Source organism: Ahaetulla prasina, chromosome 1 (genome assembly GCF_028640845.1).
Source record: "Ahaetulla prasina isolate Xishuangbanna chromosome 1, ASM2864084v1, whole genome shotgun sequence".
NCBI classification, from domain to species: domain Eukaryota; kingdom Metazoa; phylum Chordata; class Lepidosauria; order Squamata; family Colubridae; genus Ahaetulla; species Ahaetulla prasina.
This window is the reverse complement of record NC_080539.1, coordinates 252,452,981-252,470,998: the sequence shown is the minus strand read 5'-3', so window position 1 is coordinate 252,470,998 and position 18,018 is coordinate 252,452,981. Positions and strand designations below refer to the sequence as shown.

The window sequence follows — 18,018 nt, the reverse complement described above, 5'->3', positions numbered from 1 at the left end:
ATTTCCCTCCCGTTCTCTTACTCTTGGGATGTGTTAGCAGAAGCTGTGCTGCTTTCAAAAGCAGTGAAACGGTGGCAGCAAAAGCAGACCTCCTCATAGTTGTAAAATTTGGATGGAACTACCCAAGCAGCTAGTGCACCGCCACTTGCTCTGTCTTCTTAGATCATTTATTATGAAAGTGGGAACATAAACCAAGCATGAAAGAATATAGACTGGGCTCCCGCTGAGGTTCTTCCATGATCTTTTGTGTTTTATTATCAAACAGTTTTCCAGCTTTCCACAAAAGAAAGGCGGGGAAGCATTGAGCTGCTTTCATTTGGCTCTTTTGTATATGAAGAGCTGGCATCGCAGGTCATTAAGAAGTATCCCTTTCTGAAATTCTCTTTGGCTGGTTTTTTTCAGAGCTCCGATCCATGTAATGTTTTCCAAAATGGGCATAGCGAGTGGCTTTCTTTGCTAACAGCTTCCCGTATAAGTAGCTGTAAAGTTCAGTTTGGTGAAATTGTAAAAGCATCGCTGATAAGGCGCATATTAAATGGTGCTTGTATGTCGAAAGCTTTAAAATATACATCAGTGATCCCATTTAAAATGGAACAATTGAAGGCGTGCAGGTTGGAGATGTTAAGGCATAGATAAGCTTCTCTCACTTTATGCTGAGTTATGTTCTGCTTTATACCTCACATAAAGCCAACATAAAGTGAGACACGTGGAAAACCAGTGGAAAAAAGGAGGGCTGGGGGAGTAACTCAAATGTATTTACAAAAGTGTTCATAAATTTTTAGAGCTTTAATCATAAACACTATCTCACTCAAACATATATTCTTTCTTGTGTCATGTTTTACATAGAATGAAAGCATTTTCTCAATTTTTTTCTACAAATGGATTTCTAATGCACGCAGTTATGTCAGACAAAGATAGATATGATTAGCATCTTTAAGAAATGGATTCCAATACAATACATACATTGATACAAATGATTTTAAAGGGTAATATTCTATTGAAGCCAGAAGGTTTCTTTTTAAAATTGATGAATAAACTGGAAAAAGTGACAGAATTATTAATGGACTTACACTATGGAAGAATTTGTTTGTTTATATTTATTTGTATCCTACCTTTATTGTTTTTACCAGGTACCAAATATGGTTAATATTTCTTCTTCCATGATATAAAAAGCATATATAAACTAATTTTCGCTTTTTAAAAAATGTATTGTTGTTTTTAATGCCTCATCTGAACTTCTTCATACACACAATGGATATCTGGAATTTGAGGGAATGTCAAATGGAAATTTCATCCATTGCATTCAAAATCCAACAGATTAATCTGCTTAATACAGATTAACACTGTCTGTTAATTTAAAGTTTCACAGCAAACCCACATAAAAAGAAAAACCAAAAAATTGGTAGTAGATGTTAGGTTAGAATGATTTTCTTTAAGAAAACAGTATTCATTCTATCAAGAATGAATAATTCTTGATATGAATAATAATCAAGAGATTATTAGCACTGATTGGGTAGAGATCAAGCTTGACCTTGACAGAAACACAGTTATGACAATTAATGCTTTCAGATTCCCCATCCATCCCCCAAGGCACTGAAAGAACTTGCTGGTGGCTTGATCAAACTTTTTATCTATTAACTTTGAGAAACTCTGGAGAATGAGTAAAATGCTGGAAGACTGGAAGAGAGCAAATGTATTCCCTATCTTCAAAAGGAAAAAAAAAAGACACACCTGGAGTCTTAGAGCAACCACTGTAATATCAGTACCTGAGAAAATGAAAAATTGCTCTGTAGACATCTCCAAATTTTAGGTCAGCATTGTCAAAAACAAGTCTTATTGCATGTTTTATAGAAATGCACCAATAGGGCACTGTAGCTTTTTAGGTTCCAAAGAGAGAAAGTACATCAGAGCATGTTTCACAAGAAGAGTCCTCCACTCCTCTGCTCGCAATAAAATACCTTATGCCACCAGACTCCAAATTTTGGGCTTAGACAACTTAGAACTATGCAGACTTCAGTCTGATCTAAGCATAGTACATAAAATTATCTACCACAATGTCCTATCTGTCAATGACTACTTCAGCTTCAACCACAACAATACACAAACAAATAATAGATACAAACTCAAGGTAAACTGCTCCAAACTTGATTGCAGAAAATATGACTTCAGTAATAGAGTGGTCAATGCCTGGAATGCACTACCTGACTCTGTAGTTTCTTCCCCAAACCCCCAAAATTTTAAGCTTAAACCGTCTACTGTTGACCTCATCCCCTTCCTAAGAGGTCTGTAAGGGGCGTGCATAAGTGCACCAGCATGCCTACCGTCCCTGTCCTAATATTCCTTTTTACTTACTCTTTTCATGTATCCAAATTATGTTTATACTTTTACCTGTTATCTTATATTGACAAAAATAAATAAATAAATAAATGTACAAAAACATGCGTGTAGCTCCTGTGGCACATTGTTTTAACTGTAAATGTCTTTTCCTGGCAATACACCGCCACTGATGTATCCTGAAAAAGCTGTTTCAAAAAGCTGCTGAGAGGTTCTGTGTGAATGCCTTGCTATTACTAGAATAGCCACCTCCAACTCTCAAGATTCTATGACAGGTTGATTTCTAGTAAAATAAAAATGAGCTTAGAATATGCTTCACTTCAGCAAGTTTTCTGCACCGTGTACCTTTGATTCTATGGATAAAAATGGTATTTTAAACAAAACCATATATGAGGTATGAACTCAGTCATAGTCCCTGTACAGCAAATGTACGTTTGTACTTGTACTTCAAAGAAAATTTAGATTAAGTGAAAGACAATCCTTCAGACAGGCTTTGCAATGATCAAGCAATGATATGAGCTCTCCAGCAAAAAGACTGTCACTTATTTATATTAGTGGTGGCTGATAAAAATGACAACTACACTAAGGTGATATTACTCTTGCAATTTCTCACAACTGTCGTAGTTCATTGTGGACTTGATCATGGGTCTCCCCTATCCTAGTCCAGCATGTGCAGAATCTAACAGTTTTGTCAGAATTTTTTTAAAGTTTTATTTGTTTAAATAGTGGAATAAAAAAAGGCTAGCTTAAATGGTGATTATATAGGAAAGGGGGAAAAAACCCCAAACAGAACATAATCAGAGACTTTCTTCTGAGCCTTTTTCTTCATCCACCTCTATGCCCATTCTTATCTGACTGTCCCCTAGGCAGCATTTCTTCACCATTTCTCCTGATCTTTCTCACATACCATTCAGAGGTGGGATTTGGTTACCTTCCCTACCAGTTTGCAAATGTGAGCGTGCATGCACAGTAGTCACACATTATGTCCGGGCAGGTGGGCGGAGCCTCCCGCAGTTGCCACTACCGGTTTGCACGATCCGGACAGAACCGGCTGAATCCCATCACTGATCCCATTACATCTACGTTTACTTTCCAGAAAACTAAGAAGGGTCTCCTGATATCAGTAAAGGAGAATATTTGGAGCTCAGGGTTGAAATGAGGAGTCTTTGGTGCTCTCTGAGCTTGGATGATATTTTGCAGACATTTCATTACCCAAACTAGGTAACATCATTGGTGCTACGGCATCATCTAGTATCATTGATGATGAAACCTAGTTTGGGTAATGAAACAAAATAACAACCAGATCTCTTCTGAGTCACTTCCTGCTTCCCTTTTCCTTTTGTGGGCTGAGGTAACTTTTGTGTGATGACTGTTTAGGTGACACCTCTTCCTCCTGTCTTCCAAAATCATCCCTACAAATCCTTACATTAGGATATGCAGAAGAAATGTGTTGTCAAGACATGTTTGTGCTGTGGTTAGATGCAAGTGGGGAAAAGCCTGCTTTTATCCCCAAATACCTTCAGCGATGACACTTTGTTACCAAATGGTTATTGGCAGCAGAAAAAGTGTTGTGAGAGACCGTATTGTTATATTTTTAGCATAGAAAACGGCCCTGTTCCACTTGCTATTCTTTATAAAGTCAGCATGAATTTTCATACATTGTGGAGATCATTAAAGCTACTCATTACATTTTATTCCTAACTCAAGGCTTTGTTGCTCCACCCCACCACCATAAATCACAGTGGCTTTTTTTTTTTTGTACTTGAGATAAATCCATCAAACCGTTTATCAAAGCTTTGGGCATAAAACTCAGGAACTTTGCATCCATTTCACTGTGTAGAAACCGTTAAAAAAAAACCTGCCTATCTACTCCCCTCTTTATCCACATCACTATATAGTGCATATTCATCAAGTTAGGAGACTTCATTGGTTCTGTTGGAAGAAAAATCCTTCTGGGTTCAGTTCCAAGTGGGGAAAAAGACACTGGAAACATGGAGAGTGCTTGGAAAGATGGTTTAATGGTGGACAGGATCACATGGTTTGAGTTCCTGAGCAGAAAAGGGCCAAGATGCTGAGAGTCCTAGGTTTTATACCCGCTCTGGCTTTGAACTTCCTGCGGCACAGGAAGAGAATCCTGCATGGTTGCTGTCAGAGGTCATAGCTAGCCTTGCTGGCTGATGTAATCTCCCCAAGTGCCATATTGGAAGTTTCTGTTGCTAGATGGGTTCTATTGTGTTGAAGATGATAGTCCATTGACAAAGGTTGGGGGGGATTTATTTTATTATTATTATTTATTTATTTATTTTATTAATTTAATTTATATACCGCCCTTCTCCCGAAGGACTCAGGGCGGTTTACAGCCAAATAAAAAACAGATTCCACAAAAATTAAAAAACATTTTAAAAAGCTAATTTGATTAGGCCAAGATAGACTAAAACTATAATAAAACCCATATTAAAACTACATTTAAGCCAGCCCTGCGTGATAAAATAAAAAGGTCTTTAGCTCGCGTCAAAAGGTCCGGAGGTCAGGGAGTTGACATATCCCCGGAGGCAGCTCATTCCAGAGGGCAGGAGCCCCCACAGAGAAGGCCTTCCCCCTGGGGGTTGCCAGTCGACATTGTTTGACTGACAGCACCCTGTGGAGACCCTCCCTATTGGAGTGCACGGGTCGATGGGAGGCTATTGGTAGCAGCAGGCGGTCCCGTAAATAAACCGGTCCTATGCCATGGAGTGCTTTAAAGGTGGTAACCAACACCTTGAATTGCACCCGGAAGACCACCCGAAGCCAGTGCAGCTTGCGCAGGAGAGGTGTCACATGGGAGCCTCGAGTTACTCCCTCTATTACCTGCGTAGCCGCATTCTGGACCACTTGGAGCCTCCGGGTGCTCTTCAAGGGGAGCCCCATGTAGAGAGCGTTACAGTAGTCCAGGCAGGATGTGACGAGGGCGTGAGTGACTGTGCATAGGGAAACCCGGTCTAGGAAGGGACGCAACTGGCGTATCAGGCAAACCTGATAAAAAGCTCCCCTGGCGACGGCCGTCATATGCTCTTCTAAGGACAGCCGTACATCCAGGAGGACGCCTAAATTGAGGACCCTCTCCACGGGGGCCAATAACTTGCCTCTAACAGTCAGCACTGGAGTCAGCTGGCTGTACCGGGATGCCGGCATCCACAGCCACTCAGTCTTGGAAGGGTTGAGTCGAAGCCTGTTCTTCCCCATCCAGACCCGCACAGCCTCCAAACACCGGGACATCACTTCAACGGCCTCGTTGGGGTGGTTAGGGGTGGAAATGTACAGCTGAGTATCATCAGCGTACAGATGACATCGCACCCCAAAGCCACGGATGATCTCACCTAGCGGCTTCATGTAGATGTTGAACAGAAGAGGCGAGAGAACCCCACACATGAGGCGCCTCGCGGCCGATCTATGCCCTCCTGCCAACACCATCTGCGACCGGTTAGAAAGATAGGAGGAGAACCACCAGAAAATGGTGCCCCCCACTCCTAAACCCTCCAGCCGTTGCAGCAAGATACCATGATCGATGGTATCAAAAGCCGCTGAGAGATCTAATAGGACCAGGGCAGAGGAACAACCCATGTCCCAAGCCCTCCAGAGATCATCTACTAACGCGACCAATGCCGTCTCCGTGCTGTACCCAGGTCGGAAGCCGGACTGGGACGGGTCAAGATAGACAGTTTCATCCAGGTACTAGGATTGGGTTTCTGCCTCTGGCCCATTGACAAATTGGGGGAGGAGGTAGGAAGGTGGGAGCTGCTTTGTCTTTAAAAAACATGTTTCTCCATTTCTCACCCAGGGAAATATATTCTGCCTTTTTAATATTTCCTAAAATATTTCATTCTTCTAGGAGAGGGGTGGGTGCTAACTTCCTACAGTTCTAAAACACTGTTGGATTTAGATCACAAAATATTTTATAATGCAACAGAATTATTAAATTTAAACATGCATAAGCCTTTTTTTTCCTTTGTTGAAATAATTGGAAACTCTCTTGGACCATCCGAAGATATAAGCGCAGCAAGGATTCATGTTCTATTGCAAAACCTCCAGGTAGGAAAGCTCATGGTGTTTTTTTTTAACAGCGAGTTCATTTTTAGACCAGGCTTTGAAATAGGAACAATTATAACATATAAACTGCGAATGTGCAAAGGGATATCAGTTGTAAAGTGAGCTATGGAAGCTCTCCAATGCTCAAGAGAGTCAGTGGAAAAAAATTATAGTGAAAGAGAATTAAGCCCAGGGTTTCAATTCTGGCAAAAGAATTAATATTTTGTTCTGAAGTCAGACATCGATATCTAGTTCTTTAAAATGATCTATGAATCGTGGCTTTAAAATGGGCAGTGCTACCATGGTTGTTTATTGTGCTTTCCTGGGAATTTATTGCAAGCCACTTAAAAGCTTTCAATGGAGCAGATCATAAAATTTTGGCCAGTATAGAGACTTACCAAGACTGCTGATGGTTCACATCTCTTAATTGAATTCTGGAAGAAATCCAAATAACCTGAGATCTCTTTGTGCACGTATATAGTTCCATATGCACAGCTGGCACGTACTGGCATCCCATCCTTTGCATTATACTTATTGGAAAGCAATTACCAGCTGCCCATCCAGAGAATGCCAACACCTAGCATGAAGGGGCATTTGCTAAGCCTATTATTCCCACAGGTCTACCAGGACCCCTTTGTCTTTTGCCAATGTATCTGCTGCCAAAATGTAGTTCAAGGATACAGCCTTCCCTGCTAGGGTGAAAGGTTTTGCATTCCATTTGAACTGCTGTATAGTTCTTAATTCTAAATGTGCATCCATACACAGGTAACCCTAGACTTCCAGCAGTTCATTTAGTGACCATTCAAAGTTTTTTTTATTTTTTTTTTGTTTACATTTATATCCCGCCCTTCTCCGAAGACTCAGGGCGGCTTACAGTGTATAAGGCAATAGTCTCATTCTATTTGTATATTTACAAAGTCAACTTATTGCCCCCCCAACAATCTGGGTCCTCATTTTACCTACCTTATAAAGGATGGAAGGCTGAGTCAACCTCGGGCCGGGCTCGAACCTGCAGTAATTGCAGGCTGCTGTGTTCTAATAACAGGCTTCTAACAGCCTGAGCTATTACGGCCCTTTTAGTTACAATGGCACTGGAAAAAAAATCTTGATTTATGACTGTTTTTCACAGTTACAACCTTTGCAGCATCCCCATGATCACGTGATCAAAACTCAGATGCTTGACAACGGGTTCAAAGGTCATATTTATGACCTTTGCTGTGTGTGTCCCAGGGTCCTGTGATCACCTTCTGACAAGTAAGGTCAATGGGGAAGCCGAATTCACTTGACAATTGGCTTCCCCATTGTTCACTTAACAATTGTGACTAACTTAAGAACTGCATGATTCACTTAACAATTGTGGCAAGAAAAGCCATAAGATGGGGCAAAATGCACTTAACCAATGTCTCACTTAACAACAGAAATTTTGGGCTCAACTATGGCCGTACGTCGAGGACTACCTGTATTTAAATGAGCAGAGGCAAATACTGTCGAAGCCCTTACCCTCTTTGCCCTTCTTTCCCTTACTGTTAATAATAAGAGGGCACTCTTTGTGTGAGAAAGAAGCTAGGAATATAAAAACTTTAGAAAGTTTCTCGTTTCTTTCCACGGCAGAGTAATCACAACAGCTGAGAAAGTCATGCTGTGCCTCTTCCTTGTGTTCTGGTTTACGTTTTCTCCTCATATTCATTTAAACAAAATTGCTTGGCTCACTCGACGGTACTTCTGCTCTGTAGACCGTTACAGTGTTTACACTGAACCATGAAGACACATGCTGCTTGCAGATGATGAAACACCAGTGCCAATAAATTAGAGGAGAAGTGAAGAATTACTTCGGGTGATAGATAGTGTAATTGGGACTGTTTGAACCTTGGCTCAAATCTGGGTTTTGATTCCTTCAGAATTCCTCAAAGTTTCATGTGCATTAATGAGGTTTCTGTCGGGTGAGGCACCCTGGGCATTGGCTATCTTGGCATGAGATGGGAAAATAACCCAAGTATCTCTGAATTGAATAAGAGATCCTTATTTGAAGGGCATCCAACCAAGTTTTAAATAATTGTTGAGTATGTGTGTATCTGTATAACTTTCTACCACCACCACCCTGGGTGTAATACAGAAGCCAGTTCCGTATTTGAAAGCTGAATTCTTTCAAAGACTCCCCTAAATAGAGTCTATTTCAGTTCTTAAACAATTTATTTGTATCAAGCCCTCCGCTAAATCTTCGAGCAGAAGGAGGGATTTCCCCTCCTTCCCTGGGCCATTATTTAAGGGGGGGAAAAAATCCCAGTTGTGAACTTCTTACAGTTTTTACTTTTATCATTAAGAAATAGCATACAGAGATAGGAATAGGCATAAGAAGAACTCTAAACCATGCTGGGTGTTGAATTCAATGCTCCGAGCTTCTCACACACAGTGTCAAGCACCAACAACCAGTCCCACACTTGAGTTCAAGTAGCTGTTTTATTGCTCAAGTCTATATCCTTTATCTTCTCTGACTGATGGTTTGCACCTGAGTAAAACTAGCTAAGGTTCAGTGGCATTCAAGGCGGGGTCAGACTTTACCCTCTTGTGCCCACATAAGGATTCTTTTTTTTATTTTTATTTACATTTATATCCCGCCCTTCTCCGAAGACTCAGGGCGGCTTACAGTGTATAAGGCAATAGTCTCATTCTATTTGTATATTTACAAAGTCAACTTATTGCCCCCCCAACAATCTGGGTCCTCATTTTACCTACCTTATAAAGGATGGAAGGCTGAGTCAACCTTGGGCCGGGCTTGAACCTGCAGTAATTGCAGGCTGCTGTGTTCTAATAACAGGCTTCTAACAGCCTGAGCTATTACGGCCCCTAGACTAAGTCCCTATTTGATTCCTCCCCCTGGCTTGGCCAGTCTCTCTGTCCTACACAGAGTATATTGCATAGTCTCCTAAAAGATGCAGGACATTTAAAAAATCAAGTACATGTTGAAACTATCCAGCTTTTCCAACTCTTTTTTTAAATGCACTGACTGTATTTTCACTTGTGTCGCATAACTGTTCTCTTCTGATTAACTTCTTGACTGGGCCTTCTTCCCACTTTTCCTCCAGCCAGATCCATGGGCAGTTCCTTCACATGTTGAATTTCCATCTCCTCTGAGTCTCCACATTGCTTGAGTTGTTGAACCAGAATTCTTTGCTCTGAGCCTCCTGCCTTTATCTCTAAAGAGATACTTGACCTCTTGATCACATTTAGTCTTTTTGCCAGCCAAAGGGAGGGGCTTCTGCTTTCAAATAACTTTCCTTTCTTTCTTTCCTATTCTTCTTCTCAACTCACTGTTGGGATCTTAGATATCTTGCTCAGATGGTTCTCAGCCGTCTCACCAAAACTAACCTGTTTTTCTCATTCTGTTCCTCCCTGCCACAAATAATCTTTAGGGCAGGGGTCTCCAATCTTGGCAACTTTAAGACTTATGGACTTCAACTCTCAGAATTTAAGCTTTGCTGGCTAAGGAATTCTGGGAGTTGAAGTCCACAAGTCTTAAAGTTGCCAAGATTGGAGACCCCTGCTTTAGGGGCTGGGGTCTATTAATCTAGAATCGACAGACCTAGGGAAAGCTTCCCCTCTCTTTCCAAAATCTCTATCCATACTTATCTACCATTTCCAAGAGTTCCATTTCCTGTACCCAGAAGTTTAACTATTTAGTTTAACAACGTCAACAGATTTCCTGTCTTTTACCAACTTTACTGAAATTGTTGGGTTGCATGTATACATGTTCAGATATATACACATCTGTACACATACTGTACCACATTCAATCGCTCTTTTCAAATAAATTGCCCCTCCTCTATTCACCTTTGCAAACATTACCACATGATCTCAGGTTATGTTGTGACTCCAGCCCTCGAGCCTGTTCCCATGGAGGAGAGTGAGTCGGAAAGTGAGGGAGAGGAGCCAGCAAGGCCTCCCTTGCCAGGACCCTCCTCACTGGCACCACCCCAAGTTCCAGGCCAGGAGGAGGAGCTCACAAGGCCTCCCTCTCCCGCACCCTCCTCCGCCCTGGCAACGCCTCAAGTCCCAGCTGCTGACGATCAATCCTGGATTGATCCGAGGCAACAACGTAAAGATAAGCGTGCGCAACAGAGGAAAAGGTGTGGGAGGCTCAGAGATTGCTGAGTCACTGAGCCACACCCCACAGGGTATAAAAGTGGGTGGAGCTGCCATGTGGCCCTTGTGATGGACAAAAAAGCTACCAAGGGTGCACTGCAGCTCAGTTGTTGGAGGGTTAACAGACTTTGTCAGTGAGTTTTGAAACCGGACCTTGGATACAAGATAACGGACCCAGCACTTGGCAGGCCTTTGCACGGTCACTGCCAAGTATTTCCTCAATTGAAGAAAATCAGGTCTGTAGCAAATAAAAAGACTGGGAGACACACATCTTTGTGTTTTCTCTGTGAAATGGGGATGGGGACAGAACAGGCTACATAGTCATGTAAGAACCATTTTTGAACTTCTGTCAATTTCAAGAGTGGCCTCTTTATTATTATTATTTATTATTATTATTATTATTTTATTTGATTTTTATACCGCCCTTCTCCCGAAGGACTCAGGGCGGTGTACAGGCATAATAAAAAACCGGCAATACAATATACAGATTTAAAATACGATTTAAAAAACTTATTTAAATTAGCCCAATGATTAAAATTTACCCTACTAAAACCCCATTTAAAATTAATAAATTTAAGATTAAAATCCCAATTTAAGCCAGCCCAGCGGATAAAAGATGAGTCTTGAGTTCGCGACGAAATGTCCAAGGTCAGGTATTTGGCGTAAACCGGGGAAGCTCGTTCCAGAGTGTGGGAGCCCCCACAGAAGGCCCTTCCTGGGGCCGCCAGCCGACATTGTTTGGCGGACGGCACCCTGAGAAGTCCCTCTCTGTGGGAGCGCACGGGTCGGTGGGAGGCGTGGTAACAGCAGGCGGTCCCGTAAGTACCCAGGTCCTAAGCCATGGGCGCTTTAAAGGTCATAACCAACACCTTAAAGTGCACCCGGAAGGCCACAGGCAGCCAGTGCAGTCTGCGCAGGAGGCGGTGTTACATGGGAGCTACGTGTAGCTCCTCTATCACCAGCGCAGCTGCATTCTGGACTAACTGAAGCCTCCGAGCGCACTTCAGGGGAGCCCCATGTAGAGAGCATTACAGTAATCCAAGCGAGAGGTAACGAGCGATGAGTGACTGTGCATAAGGCATCCCGATCAAGGAAGGCGCAACTGCCGAACCAGGCGAACCTGGTGGAAGGCCCTCCTGGAGCGGCCGTCAAATGGTCTTCAAGCGACAGCCGATCATCCAGAAGGACACCCAAGTTGCGCACCCTATCCTTTGGGGCCAGTAACTGCCTCCAACAGCCAGCCGCAGCTGCAGCTGACTGAATCGGGTGCCGCATCCACAGCCACTCCGCCTTGGAGGATTAAGCTTGAGCCTGTTTCTCCCCATCCAGACCCGTACAGCTTCCAAACACCGGGACAGCACTTCAACAACTTCATTGGGGTGGTCCGGGTGGAAAAGTACAGCTGGGTGTCATCAGCGCATTGCTGGTATCTCACCCAAACCACTGATGATCTCACCCAACGGCTTCATGTAGATGTTGAACAGCAGGGCGAGAGAATCGACCCCTGAGGGACCCCACAAGTGAGGCCCCTCGCGGTCGACCTCTGCCCCCTGTCAACACCGCCTGCGACCGGTCAGAGAGATAGGAGGAGAACCACCGATATACGGTGCCTCCCACTCCCAATCCCCCAACCGCGCAGCAGGATACCATGATCGATGGTATCGAGCGCCGCTGAGAGGTCTAATAGGACCAGGGCAGAGGAATATCCCTGTCCCTGGCCCTCCAGAGATCATCCACCAATGCGACCAAAGCTGTCTCCGTGCTGTATCCGGGTCGGAAGCCGGACTGGAACGGGTCTAGATAGACATCTTCATCCAGGTGTTGGGGCAGCTGTCGCTACCACGGCATTTTCTACAACCTTCGCAACAAAGCGAAGGTTGAGACTGGACGATAATTACCCAAAATAGCTGGGTCCAAAGAGGGCTTTTAAGGAGGGTCTCACCACCGCCTCTTTCAAGGCGGCAGGGAAAACCCCATCCAACAAAGAAGCGTTGATAATCCTCTGGAGCCAGCCTCGTGTCACCGCCTGAGTGGCCAGTACCAGCCAGGAAGGGCACGGGTCCAGTAAACATGTCGTGCCGTGAAGCCTCCCCAACAACCTGTCCACGTCCTCGGGAGCCACAGGGTCAAACTCATCCCAAATGTGCTCAACAAGACGTGCCTCCTCTCCCTCGCTTGGATCATCCCAAATTCGGTCCAGACCGTCCCTCAGCTGAGCGATTTTATCGTATAGATAACCACTAAACTCCTCGGCTCGTCCCTGCAAAGGGTCATCCCGCACCTCCTGATGTAGGAGAGAGCGGGTCACCTGAAACAGGGCGGCCGGGCGGTTATCTGCCGACGCAATGAGGGTGGAGGCGTAGGAGCGCCTCGCTTCCCTCATTGCCACTAGGTAGGTCCTAGTAGTGTCCGATCAGCTGGAGACTGGACGATAATTACCCAAAATAGCTGGGTCCAAAGAGGGCTTTTAAGGAGGGTCTCACCACCGCCTCTTTCAAGGCGGCAGGGAAAACCCCTTCCAACAAAGAATCCTCTGGAGCCAGCCTCGTGTCACCGCCTGAGTGGCCAGTACCAGCCAGGAAGGGCACGGGTCCAGTAAACATGTCGTGCCGTGAAGCCTCCCCAACAACCTGTCCACGTCCTCGGGAGCCACAGGGTCAAACTCATCCCAAATGTGCTCAACAAGACATGCCTCCTCTCCCTCGCTTGGATCATCCCAAATTCGGTCCAGACCGTCCCTCAGCTGAGCGATTTTATCGTATAGATAACCACTAAACTCCTCGGCTCGTCCCTGCAAAGGGTCATCCCGCACCTCCTGATGTAGGAGAGAGCGGGTCACCCGAAACAGGGCGGCCGGGCGGTTATCTGCCGACGCAATGAGGGTGGAGGCGTAGGAGCGCCTCGCTTCCCTCATTGCCATTAGGTAGGTCCTAGTAGTGTCCGATCAGCTTCGGAGCGACTGGACCTCCAGGTGCTCTCTAGGCGTCTTCTCCGGCGTTTACTAGTTCATTCAGACTAGTGCTACTATGGATGGATGGGGTCAGATCAGTGGTGGGTTTATACCGGTTCGCCCCAGTTTGGGAGAACCGATAGTGGCAGCGGCGGGAGGCTCTGCCCACCTGCCCAAACATCATTATGGACCCTCTGCGCATGTGCAGAAGGTTCTACATGGGCAGAAGTGCCATGTGCAAGCGAAGCAAGCATGTACGCACGCTCACAGTTCCAACCGGTAGCGAAGGTAAGTGGAACCCACTACTGGATCAGATGACATTCCATCTCTTCTGGTAGATAGTAGCAAACTCATCTGACCGGTGAACCATACTGAGGAAAACATAACCTCGCTATCTTCATTCCCGTGCTGGATCTCTGATGCACAGATTGGTGCATTTAGTCTCAAATGGTAAGAACCATTCATCACCGAGCTTTTGAGTGTATATGATCAGGATTGGCAGAATTTACCGTTTCTCATTATAGCTTGGTTGTAATTTGGAACTGTGCAATGGATACTAATGGCATTTCTTGATGCTGATCTCAGTTGAATTCCGAGTAGCTTTCGCTGGTTTTCTGATCCAGCACCACATTTGCTCTCGCAGGTTTGAAAGGACAACAGAAGATACTGAAAAGGTTGCCAGGCTTTCCACTGGACTTATATTTTGTCTCCTGTGTAAATCTCGGGGCTATATATCTATGAAGCGGTCTTCCTCTAGAATTTGGTCTCTCCTCCTCCCTCTTGCAGTTGTATTATGTGTTTTTCACATGCAAGAGATTTTGGGCTATTGAGGTGAAAACCCTGAAAGAGTAATTTTTTTTTTTTTTACATTTATATCCCGCGCTTCTCCGAAGACTCAGGGCGGCTTACATTGTGTAAGGCAATAGTCTCATTCTATTTATATACAAAGTCAACTTATTGCCCCCCCAACAATCTGGGTCCTCATTTTACCTACCTTATAAAGGATGGAAGGCTGAGTCAACCTTGGGCCTGGTGGACTAGAACCTGCAGTAATTGCAAGCAGCTGTGTTTAATAACAGGCTTCTTACAGCCTGAGCCACACCGCGGCAAATTGGTTGCCTCTTTTCTCTTTATATCTGTGTCTAATATTTGCAAGCAGCCATGTATGCATTTGGAAAGGCAGAGTCTGAGCGTTTTAAGTCAGTTAATCAAATAGCCCGGAGGGGTGAGAGTTCAGAACCGGAAAATAGCACCCTAATAATATATTTCTCACCAAATTACCTCTCAGCTGAATTGATTGCTATTATTTATATTCCAGCAGATAATTTTCCAGAGCTGTTGGCTGTGACTGAAGATAGCAACCCATTCCTGTTCAGTATGGTTCAACTCACTGGCCTGAACAGTCTGATGTAGTTAGCTGTATAATAACATTCACCGGTTTCCATGTTATACAGAACAAGTGAACCTCTAGAGCAGTGCTTCTCAACTTTAGCTCTTTCCTTATACGCAGACTTCAATTCCCAGAATACTTCAGGCAGGACTGCTAAGGTGGCGAAAAGCTGCCCTAGAGAATTAGTGGGTAAGAAATTAGGCTTTGCTGGCTGGGGTGTTCTAGGAGTTGAAGTCCACACATCTTAAAATGGTTAAGGTTGAGAAAATTGATCTAGAGAGTTGGGGTAAGAAATTAGATTTGCCTAAACAAAGGCAGTAATGGCAGTGCTAGTTCTGTGGTGGTTTCTAACCAGTTTTACCACCGGTTCGCTTCGTGCACACGCTTTGCGTGATTTCATGGGAAATTTCTTGGCAGCAGTAGAGAAGTGATTTTCCATTCCTCTTTCTTGTATTCTTTTCCACTTCCCAGTTTAGCCTCCAGCCTTGATAGTTAAATCATGGCTTACTAATATTTATGAATCTAATTGCTGCCTTTATGCAGTTGGGCAATCGCATGGAATATGTTCAAAGTATAGCTAGTTAGGACACTCCTGATCCTTTCAATTTCAGCTCCCTCATCTTGCATGCTTGCTTTGCAAGGAAAAATAAACCAAATATAGTTGGACTCAACAAAAAAAAGAGAGAGAAAAGAGGAACAGCACAGGAAAAAACAGCATGGCTAGATTTGGCAATATCTTTTCTTGCTATGGACCTATGAGTTTTCCTCTGTCTTCTCCCCCAGCCAAGGAGTGAAATGGGTTTAAGTCATCCCTGGTAGGATTTTTGACTGACAGCAGTCTCACATGGGTGGGGGAGGTTAAATCTGGTAGGTTTTGTCATCCATTATATTGGAAGGAAAATGCAGGACTGGGAGTGAGGAAGAACAGAGGTAGTCTGGCCAGGCTAACAAACTTAATGTTCGTCTAATTTTCCCCAAAAGGGACATGGTGGCTCAGTGGCTAAGACGCTGAGCTTGTCAGTCGAAAGGTTGGCAGTTCAGCAGTTTGAATCCCTAGTGCTGCATAACGGGGTGAGCTTCTGTTACTTGTCCCAGCTTCTGCCAACCTAGCAGTTCGAAAGCACATAAAAAATGCAAGTAGAAAAATAGGGACCACCTTTGGTGGGAAGGTAGCAGCATTTAGTCATGCCAGCCACATGACCACAGAGATGTCTTCGGACAGCGCTGGCTCTTCGGCTTTGAAACGGAGATGAGCTCCCCTAGAGTCGGGAACGACTAGTATGTATGTGCAAGGGGAACCTTTACCTTTAGTTTCCTCCAGATCAAAGGTGAGTGGTAACACTTCAGCTTGAGAAAAGACTCTTAAGCATAGCCTTCCTTATGTAATTTTTTTTAAAAATATACATTTATATCCCGCCCTTCTCCGAAGACTTAGGGCGGCTTACATTGTGTAAGGCAATAGTCTCATCCTATTTGTATATTTATATACAAAGCCAACTTATTGTCCCTCCAACAATCTGGGTCCTCATTTCTGGGTCCTTATAAAGGATGGAAGGCTGAGTCAACCTTGGGCCTGGTGGGACTCGAGCCTGCAGTAATTGCAAGCAGCTGTGTTTAATAACAGGCTATCTTACAGCCTGAGCCACCCACGGCCCAGACCAATTGAAAAACACAATCATTGTATCTAAACTGTTTATTGTTGTCCCTTTGAATCAGTGCTGATTCATAGTGACACCCTGGACAAATCCCTGCAGTTGTCTTCACAGAATTTTGGAATTGGTTTGTCCTTACTTGCTTCCTAGGGCTGAGAGGGAGTGACTGGCCAAAGGTCACCAAACTGACTTCATGCTTATAGCAAGTCCAGAACCTGGTCTGTAGTCTGGTGCTTTAACCACTACACCAAACTGGCTTTCTTATGTATTTATACACCATATACAGTATTTACATATTTGTAGTGAATGTTTAATCCACCACCTCCATAAGAAGAAAAGTGCCTGGAGGGAGCCATTCCAGTAAGGAATTTTCATAAGTATGTAATGTTCTCTTTTCAGGGTGAGTTGCTGAGTCCATGTCGATGTGACGGGTCAGTGAAATGTACACATCAACCTTGCCTGATCAAATGGATCAGCGAGAGGGGATGCTGGAGCTGTGAGCTGTGTTACTACAAGTATCATGTCATTGCCATAAGCACAAAGAACCCCCTGCAGGTAAAGGTACTAGAGATTATTCCAAAGTCCTTTCCTTTCCTTGTTTTGGTTTTTCCCTGCTTCCTGTATTTGCATTATTGGTTATGCGTGTGTGGCTTTTCATTATATAGTGCCGTGTGTGTGTGTGGTGAAGAAACGGACCATTCACTTTAGTTACTTTTTAGAAAATACATCAAGGTGACCAGGGTGAAAAATAAATGGAGATTTTGAAATAAAATATCTTGCCAGTGGTGGGATTCAAGTAATTTAACAACCGGTTCTCTGCCCTAATGATTTCTTCCAACAACCAGTTTGCCAAACTGCTCAGAAAGTTAACAACCGGTTCTCCCGAAGTGGTGCGAACTGGATGAATCCCACCACTTATCTTGCCAAACAAACACAAAAGTTTGCCTCTAGAAGATTGCCAACTATGGCTTTAATGAGGGGACACATCGCCCACAGTAAAACTTAGTTTCGCAGTTGCTGACTTGCACAGGTCTGAATCAGAGCATCTGCTGTTTGCAGTGGGGAGCAAAACAAGCCCTTTTGGTGCCTATGAAAGTTTCCTTCCATTGTCAGCAGCAGGCCCTGAGGCTGAGATGGTGGGGAGACTGAGAGCTGTTCTGCACCGCAGCCTGAATCTGCTCATGCCGGTTGGAAAGTCTGGATTTCAGGCCCTGCCTCAGGCCTGGAATGATGCCGGATGCTGGAAACTGTTCTTCTCTGAGCATCAGCAATAATGGGCTGCTGCAGGCCACCGATTGACTGGTTCTCCATCTTTGTCTCCCAAAATGCTGGCAAGAGAAGTAGGGGAAATAGAAGAGGTCCATTCTCCTCTTCTCTCTCCTTATTTCTCCAGGAGTTAGCAAGAGAAATAGGAGTAGAGTTCTGAATATTACTGGTATGCTTTTTTTCCATTCTAGTAGAATCCTGACTCTCTTACTGCCAAAAGC

At 44.1% G+C, this 18,018-nt stretch overlaps 1 protein-coding gene across 1 annotated transcript in view; it reads left to right on the top strand.

Moving 5' to 3' along the window:
- The window catches only part of MARCHF4 (membrane associated ring-CH-type finger 4), a 162,134-nt gene that overhangs the window by 114,683 nt on the left and 29,433 nt on the right, over positions 1-18,018 (top strand). Inside the window, exon 2 of the mRNA XM_058195986.1 lies at positions 16,931-17,086. Coding sequence (XP_058051969.1) covers positions 16,931-17,086 — 156 coding nt within the window. The remainder of the gene's footprint in view (positions 1-16,930; positions 17,087-18,018) is intronic.